This window comes from Myotis davidii, unplaced genomic scaffold (assembly GCF_000327345.1).
Source record: "Myotis davidii unplaced genomic scaffold, ASM32734v1 scaffold105, whole genome shotgun sequence".
Taxonomy (NCBI): Eukaryota; Metazoa; Chordata; class Mammalia; order Chiroptera; family Vespertilionidae; genus Myotis; species Myotis davidii.
In genome coordinates this window covers 393,555-405,246 of record NW_006300371.1, presented here as the reverse complement: position 1 = coordinate 405,246, position 11,692 = coordinate 393,555, and the positions used below count along the sequence as shown (strand labels likewise).

At 36.5% G+C, this 11,692-nt stretch overlaps 1 protein-coding gene across 12 annotated transcripts in view; it reads right to left on the bottom strand.

The window, feature by feature from the left end:
* ELF1 (E74-like factor 1 (ets domain transcription factor)) overlaps positions 1-11,692 on the bottom strand; it is a 98,733-nt gene that overhangs the window by 16,149 nt on the left and 70,892 nt on the right. For 11 of the 12 annotated variants that reach the window (XM_015572587.1, XM_015572578.1, XM_006776936.2 and 8 more), the window contains 2 exons: positions 2,309-2,416; positions 469-636 (listed from right to left, as the gene is read on the bottom strand). In XM_015572587.1, the coding sequence (XP_015428073.1) occupies positions 469-636; positions 2,309-2,416 (276 nt within the window). The remainder of the gene's footprint in view (positions 1-468; positions 637-2,308; positions 2,417-11,692) is intronic. The other variant, XM_006776937.2, reaches the window with a different exon arrangement.

Below are 11,692 nucleotides of genomic sequence, written 5' to 3'. Positions count from 1 at the left end.
ATGAAATAAAATGAAAAGAGTGTTAGACTTTAAAATGTAAGAATGGTCCTAAAGTTAAAAATTCCCTTTAACACATTCTAACATTTTTTTCTTCAATTACTTACCTGCTGATGTCCAACTAGTATTTTTCCCATTGAAATCTTATATTGGAATTTATGCTGGTGGTTTCCAAACTATGTCCTGTGGGAGTAAGCTGACCTGCCCCTATCTCCAACCTCTGAGTGTGGAAAAAGGGTTTAGATAAAAGATTGAGGCTTTTCTGTAAGATAGACCAAATATTTTAAATGTATAAAATAATCTAACTTTTTACAAAAGAAATCTAATGTGAAGAAATACCTCTTAGTTTATATTTAGTACCCTCAATTTCTTATGTAAGTTTTAATTGGTTTAGAAGTATCCTTAAACAAACATTATATTTAGATTCCACATCAAGACTTTATTGTTTCCCCAAACAAATTAACCACTCACCTTTCTTTCTCTTAGGTTGTTCTGGTGAGGAGGCTCCTGGTGAGTGTGCATATGTCTCTTGAACCTGCTGAGTTTCCATCACTTCAGGAATCCCATCTAATGTGACGGATACATGGGTGATTGGGGCAACAACAATGTCATCTTCAGATGAACTAAAAATATTATTATCTAATGGAAATAAATTATCATCAACTTTGTATTACAGATCAAAATAATTTCATAAAATAGTTTTCTGTTTCTATAAAGAATAAAATAGAAATGAAATCTTTAAATCTAGCCCCTGCTTTTTATTTCCTCTGCCTGAAATCAGATATCCTACACCAGTACAGGCGTGACAAAACTATTTCAATATCTCCCTTACTTGACTTCCTATCACCAGTCTCTCTCGCTTCTCTTTTCCACTCTTCACAGTGCTACTAAAGTTATCTTCTGAAACCCAAGTCTGATCTCACCATATTCTTCTTCTCTATAAAAACTTTACACCAAAAATTAAAAAGAAAATTGACACAGCATGCCATGTGAAGCTTCCCACAGTCTAGAACTCTAGATCAAACCTACCTTTCCAATTTCATCTCCACTTCAGCTATACCAAAACGTTTTTATCTATATCTGATTCTTTCTTATAGGTCTGTGTGTTTGGCTCAACCCACTCCTTCTACTTTGAATACCCTTTCCTGTTTCCTCTACCCTTTAAAAGCTTATTTGTCCTTTACAGCCAAGGTCAAAACTCTCTGTCCATAAAGCCTTTCTATGGAGTTGTCAGCTAGAGTTCTCTCTCCTTCCAGAAAACATTGTTATCTCTCTCATAACTTTTAGTTTTTTGTAGTTACTTACATAAATAACTGCTTTCAAAATTAAATTGTAAGACTGAGGAAAGAGGCAATATATGTTCATTTGTATAAACACTATTGTCTAATGCACTGGTGTGCATAGAGAATATCCAGTAAACATCTTGAATTGATTTACTATTAATAGTTTTGAATTTAAGTACTTTCTTGTCAGAAAAGCCCAAGAGAAGATGAATTTAAAAGCAGATAGATCAGATTGTTTGTGGTGGGATGAGGAGCCCACCCACACACCATAGAGAACGTCGAGTGGCAGAGGTGGCGACATAAAATGGGGCAGATGGAGAACTTGACTGAGAAAATAGATTTATAGGAACCTCTGAATATGAACTCGGCAACCGGAATTTGAAGTTTCACCATTCCCCTCAAACCCTTGCTGACATCCTGATGTCTGTGGTCATTAGTCACCCCTTGATTTTCCCCTTCCCTTGAAATAAAAGAACCCAAATTCAGCACTTTCTCAAGTTGGTTCTTTAGGACCCTAGTCCGCCATCTTCTTTGCTTGCTGGCTTTCCACATAAACTCACTTTCCTTGTTCCCTTGCTTCCCCCACAATAAATAAATAAAAGCAGATCAAATGCGGTAATGAATTTTATGCCATGAAGTGTTAGAAAACTTTTCAATGGATGTTTGCCTATTCACTAATGAATATCTATAGAGATCAATAAATAATAGTAGCTTGGATCCTAAACTTCCTAATACTTTCACCAATAGGTTAAGAGAAGAAATTCTGCATAATCTGCTATTTCACAACTATATAAATTACTTTTTATTCCTAAAGGCCTTACTTCCCAAAATAAAAGAAAAAAGTCTTGTTTAATTGAACACTTCTGCAAAAGTGCCTCAACTAGTACTTTACCTTAAAATGTCCTTGGGACAAAAAAATATAAAGCATGGTCTCTGTTTATTTTTAAATATTTTTCACCTAATAGAGATAGCAAGAATAACTTGTCAAAGTTTATAAACATGAACAATCATAACACATCACCACTCACTTATTCGTTTTTCATCCAGCATAGGGTCAGGAGAATCCATATTGAGGAGTGCCTCAGCAGCCTCAATAGTTTCAATTGTTTCATCTCCATTATGACAGGAAGCTTCAACTATAATACATTGAAAGAAAAGTAGAATTAGTATAAGCTACCTGTTGCTCTATAACCCATAGATTCTGATGTCTTGAACTAGGGTACATTCACTTAATACTTAGGCTTATATACTCAATTTATATCAACATATAAAATCTATATATAACTATTAAATATTTGTCTATTTCTTTTTTAAAAATCTGTATGATGTAAAAAAAAAAATCTGCAAGATGTGAGGCTTTTGGGTGAAAATAAACAAGCCCTGGCTGGGTGGCTCAGTTGGTTGGAGCATCATCCGGCACACCAAAATTGTTGCGAGTTCAATTCTCGGTCAGGGCACAACTGAGGTTACAGGTTTAATCCCTGGTCAAGGCAAGTCTAGGAGGCAACCAATCAAAGTTTCTCTTTTGCTTGGCTGGTGTGGCTCAGTGGATGAGCATCAACTATAAACCAGGAAGTCAAGGTTCGATTCCCAGTCAGTGGACATGTCCGGATTGCAGGCTTAGTCCCCCATAAGGGGGATGCAGGAGGCAGCTAATTGATGAGTCTCTCTCATCACTGATGGTTCTATCTCTCACTCCCTCTCCCTTCCTCTCTGAAATCAATAAAAATATATTTAAAATAAATAAATAAGACGAGGGACCTGGCCGGGTAGCTCAGTGGGTTAGAGCATTGTCCCAATGCGCAAGGTTACAGGTTCCAAGAATCAACCAATGAATGCGTAAGTTAGTGGAACAACAAATTGATGTTTCTTTCTCTCTCTAAATCAATCAATTAAAAATTAAAAAAGAACCTTGCTTGGGCTTGGGCCCTCCCCCTCTAAAATCAATAAGCGAAAAAATTTTTTAAAGAATAAATAAGATGGGCATTGGACTTGATTAGAAAGAGCTCAGGAGAACAGGCAAAAATCCCAGGTGTGCTACTAAACTAGTATGTCACTGGGTAAGGCATTTTGTTTCTGCAAACTCCATACCAGGGGTCCTCAAACTGTTTAAACAGGGGCCAGTTCACTGTCCCTCAGACCGTCGGAGGGCCGGACTATAGTTTAAAAAAAAAACTATGAACAAATTCCTATGCACACTGCACATATCTTATTTTGAAGTAAAAAAACAAAACGGGAACAATATTTGTATTTGCATGTGGCCCGCGGGCCGTAGTTTGAGGACCCCTGCTCCATACTATAAAATTAGGTCCCTTTCACCTCTGACACTGATTCCAACACTCTTGGAATGAACTTAGGTCTCTGTTATTCTCTGACTCTTCTTTCATTCCTTTATAATTATAGTGAATTGCCACCATTTCCAAAAAGTTTTAGTCATAATCACATTATTAAAAATCATGGTACTTCTGGTACCATTCTTCTCTATGGGTACTGTAGAACACTAATTACCCCACTATTAATTTCTTAAGTTTTTCTTAATTTTAAGTGTTTTTCTTAATTTTTTAAAAATATTAAAATATAAGTGAAAATTTATCTAAGTACATGCTAGATAACTGACATTTCTCTGCATCCCAGACAGATGCCCAAAATAGTTGCACAATAAATCCCTGAATGGCTTTTAGCCCTTAACCTCTAGAAGAGTCAGAACCAAGAAACTAAATAAAGAGCTACAAATGCCTTTTTTTCATGGATAAATTCAAGTTTCCTAAATCTGATAGTCATTATCCATAATCCCTTATACTGACTTGCTGAATTTCCCCCCTATAATTGTGATAAAAATTACACGTTAATTTAAAAAGTTTGAATATACATTTATATTCAGAAATTTCAGATTCAGAGTTGGACTGACAGTATGTAACTCAATGAATATAAGCCTTTTAATTTTACATAAGGGTAAAATAATAATATAAACATATACTAGGAGCAAAAGTTCTTTTATCTCAATTAAATGAAAGAGATTACATATTTACACATTGTCCTCTTCCCGTTCCTATTCAATCCAGACCAAGATCATTTTCTTTTTCATTACTAAGAATATAACCAGATTTCCAAGAAATTAGTAGCTCTGTAAAATTTAGCTTACGTTTTCATTAGATTATAATACTTATTACCCTAAATATTTCTTAAAGAGTTCACATTTTCTTTAGATTGAAGATCTTCAAGAATCTACAAAATGCTTACTTACTCTCAACTGGCAAAAATATTGAATGCCTATCACTCTTAACTGTGTTAGGAAATGTGGAAAATACAACAGTTTAAGACATGACCTTTTCCTTTTCTATTGGTAACTGATACTCAGATACTGTCTAAGGAAATAAGTGATTAATCTTATGGTGTAGAATAGACTGACTTTTGGGCACTCTGTACTGCTGTAGGTTAAGGTGGCTTCCTAAAAAGATGGGCTTAGACTAAGTCATTTACAATAGCTAGAATATAAGTACTTTAGGAGGAAAAGAAAGAAATTAAAACAAGAATAATAGTAGAAGGGAATGAGAATAAGTATTATTCATTTAAAGAAAATTAGCCTTAGTCAGGTGGCTCAGTTGGTTGAAGCATTGTCCTGTACACTAATAAATTGAGGGTTTAATTCTGGTCACTGCACATATCTAGGTTGTGGGCTCAATCCTTGATAGGGGCGCCTATGGGAGGAAATCAATCAATGTTTCTCTTTCATACTGATGTATCTCTCTCTCTCAAAAAATCAATAAATATATCCTCAGTTGAAGATAAAAAATAAAATTTTAAAAACAAGTAGTCTATACCATTACAAAACAAAATATACAATTGCTAAAAATTACATAACAACAGATTAGTTAACTTGGCTTTTATACATCAACTAGGGGCCCGGTGCATGAATTCATGCACCTTGAAAGGAACTGTGGGCTTCGAGGCTGGGGTGACCCCTGGTCTCTTGTCTGCTGACAGACCCGCTCCCACCGCCGCCACTCCCATGCGCTGACAGCGTGAGCCCTGCTCACAGCACAGAGCAATTGGGGCCGGCATGAGCAGCAGGTGCTAGTGGGGCCAGCACCATCAATGGATGCAAGCAGTGGCTGCTGCCTCAGGAGCAGGGGGAGGTGGAGAAGTCACTCAACCTGCTGATGGCGCTGATCGGGACCAGCGCTGGGCACCGGCAGTGGGTGCCAGCGGTAGTACAGACAGTGGGTGTGAGCGGCAGCTCCGGCGCCAGCAACAGGTGCGAGTGCAGGGTGTGTCTGCAGCATGTGGGAGCAAAGAATTTTCAGTAACCACCAGAGGCTCACCCTGATGACAGCGACTGGTGCCCTTGCTCACCTGCTCCACCATGCCGCCACAGCCAACACCCGCTATGTTCCGCGCACCACCTGGTGGTCAGCGCATGTCATAGCAACTGAGTGTTCAGTTGTTCCCCTGTTTGGTCTATTTGCATATTAGCCTTTTATTATATAGGAATATTTTATAGGATTAATTTGGCTGACTGCCTTCCCAAGGGAGGAATCTCATGATGGAATGGAAGGGATGAACTGCTGAAGGAGCAGAAAGCTGGGATAATTCCTGAATGATGCACACAAAGAAGTTCAGCTCCTCTCAATTAGAAAAAAAATTCCTAACAAAGAATATTTTCTTCCGTAAAAAAATGGCTAATGCTGCAAGTCCCCACAACCTGCAAAGCCAGAAGAGAAGCTCCTTCCAAATATGAGAAAAGTAACTGCAAAGTTCCAACCTTGTGGGTTTAGTTCCCTCCACTTTTATCTATAAACCCAAATATCTATAGGTCACATGGGGGTCAAAGAACACGAAGATAGCCAATATAAAAAGAGGTAAGGATTTCAGTCTAGCCTGGATTTTTCAAACAGCAATTTAACCCTTCATGGAGTCTTCCTCTTTCAAAGGCTTTAAAGTTTTCCTCTTAAGGCAAGCAGTCACATTTCCGAATTACTACAGAAGGAACACTAGAGAACTTGAATAGATTTTTAAATTAAATTTATTGGAGTGATATTGGACATGACCATATAGGTTTCAGGTGTGGGTTTCTATGTTATAAGACCTGTATATTGCACCATCAAAGTCAAAATTTCTCCCATCACCAAATATTAGGACCCCCTTCTACCCCCTTCCTCTGGCAACCACCACACTGTTTGTGTTCACAAGTGTCAGTTTTATATTCCACATGAGTGAAATCATATAGTTCCTAGCATTTTCTGACTGACTTATTTCACTTAGAACAGTATTCCCAAGGTCCATCCATGTTGTTGCAAACGGCAGTATTTCATCCTTTCTTATGGCTGAGAAGTATTCCATTGTGTATATGTACCATATCCTCTTTATCCAGTTCTCTACCACAGGACTTTCTTTTTTATTAAATATGGAATGTTTCACGAATTTGGATATCATCCTTGTGCAGGGGCCATGCTAATCTCTGTATTGTTCCAATTTTAGTATATGTGTTGCAGAAGCGAGCACTATGCAAGACATTTTGGTTGTTTCCCTGTCTTCACCACCATGAATAATGCTGCAATGAACATAGGGGTGCATATATCTTTGTGAATACTTGATTTCCAGTTTTTCAGGTATATACCCAGAAGAGGGATTGCTGGTTCATATGATAGCTCTATTCTCAGTTTTTTCAGTAAACGCCAGACTGCTTTCCATAGTGATTGTATCAGTCTACATTCCCACCAGCAGTGAATAAGAGTTCCCTTTTTTCCATAACCTTCCCAATAATGGTTTGCAAATTCGTTCTGTGATGGAGCTCATAACTCAAATTACTCGTATGTCAAATCAATAGTGAACGAGTGAAACACGTGATGCTGGGCTGATGTGGCATTCACTGTGACGTTTGCTGCGCCAGCTAGCGGTGGGGTATCTGAAGCTGGCTCATAACCCGAATTTTAACACGCAACTCAAAGCAAAAAAATCAGCCGAGAGACGGCTCATATCTCGAAAAATTCGTTAGTCGGGACACTCGTAAGTCAAGGCCCCACTGTACTTCCTTAAAGCTTAACAGGGCAATAGAGTAATGACCTTGGAATGGAGATAATGAACACCCTAACCTTTGGAATAGAATGGATAAGATTAAAATCAACTGGTATAAATACAGATGTAACAGGAGAATAAAGACAGAACCTGGCTGGAGAACCTGGCTAGAAAACCTGGCTAGGCTGCTGATCACATGAACGCTGTCGCTGTGTCATTCCTTCTTCACCGACTCCGTCCACACCTTTGGGAAACCCTGGACCTGCTGGGGTTGGACCCCAACATTTGTTATTGCTTATCTTGTTGATAACAGCCACTCTAACAGGTGTGAGGTGATATCTTGTCATTTTGAAATGCATTTCCCTAATTGCTAGTGAGGTTGAACATCTTTTCATATATCTATTGGCTGTTTTTATGTCTTCTTCAGAGAGGTGTCTGTTCAGGTCCTCTGCCCATTTTTTTGTTGGGTTATTTGTTTGGCGCTGAGTTTTATGAGTTCTTTTTTTTAATACAATTATTATTAGAATTTTATTTCAAAACCTATAATTAAGAATCTATGGTAATGGCATAGACAAATAGCAACACTTGGATTCATCTTCCTCAATATGATAATAATTGATAATTACACTTGCTAAGAAAACCAGAATTTAAAATAGTTTATTTCCCAACTTAGGACAAAACATTTTTCTATAAAAATTTTAAACTGCTCACTTCTAAAGGCTATAATTTCAGGTAAAAGCTAGATATTAATGATATTATTAAAACCAGGGTAGAAAATGGCTATATTTTATGAGGAAATTAAATATCATTTACATTTTTTCATTTAACTTTATAGTGTCTGTCATTAATTACGAACATTAACTTTTTATTTTAAAGAAAAAAAAATTTAAGGTAATACTAATTTACCATTGGCTGGATGAATTATTTTAGGCTTCTCTCTCATTCTCCAGTGGGTTTGGTCATTTTTATTTTAAAAATACAAAATAGAAGTATTATGGCTTTTATTAATGTTTTTATACTCACTTTTTTACATTAATCAATCAAACATCTCATTCTAGTAATTCTTAATCAGTTATTGAGTTACATAAATTTATGTAATTTACTTGGATCAAATTACTGTTCTTCTTTCCAAATAAGGAAAACCTTCTCTCAAGTTTATTGGGCCACATTACCCACAAACATAAGCTCATGCTGCTTAAAATGCTTGATGATTACAATTCTAATTAAAATAATCAGAAAGTAATTGTTCTATAGTAAACATAATAGGATTTATTTTATGACTTTCTTCTAGGTGACTGCAGATATTCTTCTAAGACATATTCTTCATATCTAATCATGAGACAAGAATCATTTTTAGCCATAATGATTAATGAAGGTAACCAATAATCTTATGAACATTATTGGCATATGATTCCTATTCCTCTCGTATTGTTCCCTCAAAAACACAGATAAAATGATACAATGCTAAGTATGTTTTATATGAATTCTATCACTCCATTTAAAAGATGAAAATTCTTATCTTTTAAAATAATAAACAAAGGGATGTCTGGCAATGTTTTGGTGATCTTCTTTTCCCTTCCTACACCTTCATACTCAATCCCTTGAAGGCTAAATTAATCCACTGGCTGCATTGGGTTGGGGTCACTCTGGTTTATATCTAAGGCACAGTAAAAAAACAGGACTGAGCCAGATATCTAAACCCAAGGGACCTCTAGCTGCATAAAGACTTCCAGGCTTTGGGTTGTCAAAGAATTGGGTTATCCTGAAATTTGAGGTTTTATTCAAATAACACATTTTTGCGGAGCACACATACCTTTTGCCTTAATGTTTCCCAATGCATATTTATATCACTCCATATAGTTTTTTATATATTTTTGAAATTAAACCTTTGTCAGAGCTGCTATTTGTAAATATTATCTCCCATCTGGTTGGCTGCCTCTTGGTTTTGTTGTCAGTTTCTTTTAACCATATATATATATATGGTTATATATATATATGGTTATATATATATATTGATTTCAGAAAGGAAGGGAGAGGGAGAGGTAGGAACATCAATGATGAGAATCACTGATCGGCTGCCTCGTGCTCGCCCCCCACTGGGAATTGAGCCCATAACCTGGGCATGCGACCTGACTGGGAATTGAACCGTGACCTCCTGATTCATAGGTTGACGCCCAACCACTTAGCCACACCAGCTGGGCTTGTTGTCAGTTTCTTTTGCTATGCGGAAGCTTTTAGTTTGATATAGTTCCATTCATTTATTTTTGCCTTTGGGATCAAGTTCATAAAATGTCCCCTACAACCAAGGTCCATAAGTTTGGTATCTCAAAAACTGGTAATGGAAGAAGAATCTCCACATAGGTAAGAGCTCATAGTCCAATTATTTCCAAAAATTTTAAGTAACACAACCTTTTTTCAAAAAACCTTTTGTGGCACTTCAACATATAAATAGATAAAGGTAGTATTTTATTATTGTATATTTATTGTATAGATTCAAATTTATTTCAAACTTGATATGAAATAAGTCAATGATAAAAATAAAAGTATTCTGATAAACATTAACATTTTAATTCAAGTGTTATAAACAGCTGCAGTTATTAACATAACTTTCAAACCCATAAAAATAATTTTTTTGTTATTGACAATTTCAAACAAAATCAAAATTATGGAATATAGTATAAAGAATTCTCACATACTCATTCTCAGCATCAATCATTATCAACACATGATCAATCTTTCATCTTTATGCCACTCACTGCCCTCAAGGTTTACTTTCAAGGAATCCAACACACCATATTTTATCTCTAAATATTTTAATATATGTATCCAAAAGATAATGAATCCAAACCCAATGCTATTATCATATTTTAAAATACTAACAGTAAATATTAAAAATAATTCCTTAATGTAATCTATAGTGCTTCCTAGAACTCAATATGTATAGTTTATAAAGTATTTTATTCCCATTTCTCTCTTCCCCTGTAGTGCTTCTAAAGTACAGTACTCTTCCCTCTCCCACTCTGGACTAAGGAGGGCTACTACAAGGTTCTTTGCTTTCTCGAGACATTGCTCAAACAAGGATGGAAAAGTTAAAGCTGGAAAATAAGAAAGGGGAAGGAGAAGAAACATGCAAAACGCAAATCTGTTTTTCAAGATATGTTTTGACTTATGGATCCATTCCATACCAGTTCTATTTTCCAGGAAGGAAGGAAACGGTCTGTTTCTCATCATCAGCTATCTTCAAGTCTAAGCCTAAGAGAATGAAACCCTAAAAGGAAGAAGCAATTCCTTCTGCTTTCCTAGGCTCTATTTCTTCTTTAAGGACTAACAACTTTCCTGAAGACTAAAACCAGGAATACCCTGGTTCGAAACCTACAGAAAGTAGTATAGCATTCCTTAAGGCAGTGGTTCTCAACCTTCCTAATGCCGCAACCCTTTAATACAGTTCCTCATGTTGTGGTGACTCCCAACCATAAAATTATTTTTTTTAAATATATATTTTATTGATTTTTACAGAGAGGAAGGGAGAGGGATAGAGAGTTAGAAACATTGATGAAAGAGAAACATCAATCAGTTGCCTCCTGCACACCCACAACTGGAGATGTGCCCGCAACCAAGGTACATGCCCTTGACTGGAATCGAACCCAGGACCCTTCAGTCCACAGGCCGATGCTCTATCCACTGATCCCAAACAGCTAGGGCCATAAAATTATTTTCGTTGCTACTTCATAATTGTAATTTTGCTACTGTTATGAATCGTAATGTAAATATCTGATATGCAGTATATATTTTCTTTGTTACAAATTGAACATAATTAAAGCATAGTGATAAATCACAAAAACAATATGCAATTATATATGTGTTTACCGATGGTCTTAGGCAACCCCTGTGAAAGGGTCGTTCGACCCCTAAAGGGGTCGCAACCCACAGGTTGAGAAACACTGCCTTAAGGCATCAACAATTCAGAACACACTGCAAAAATGTTACTAGCTATACAACAGATATATGCATAGTGGTGGTCATTCAGTTATACAAAACTGATAGATCACAGCTAGCAATGAATAGACACCTCTAACCTGATTAATATAATTCCCTTATCCATAAGGGAGAAACAAATTTAGATTTATCAAAAAACTTTCACTGGGTTTCTCCAAACAAAAAATATGAATATATAAGAACATGCTTGAGGGAAACCAAGATGGCAGCATAGGTAAACACCGGAAATTGCTGCCTCGAACAACCACTTCAAAAATACAACTAAAAGACAAAATGGACATCATCCAGAACCACAGGAAGGCTGGCTGAGTGGAAATTCTACAACTAGAAGGAAAGAGAAAAGCACACTGAGACTCAGAGGAGGTGCGGAAGTAAAGGGCAGAGGTACGGAGGTGCACTCG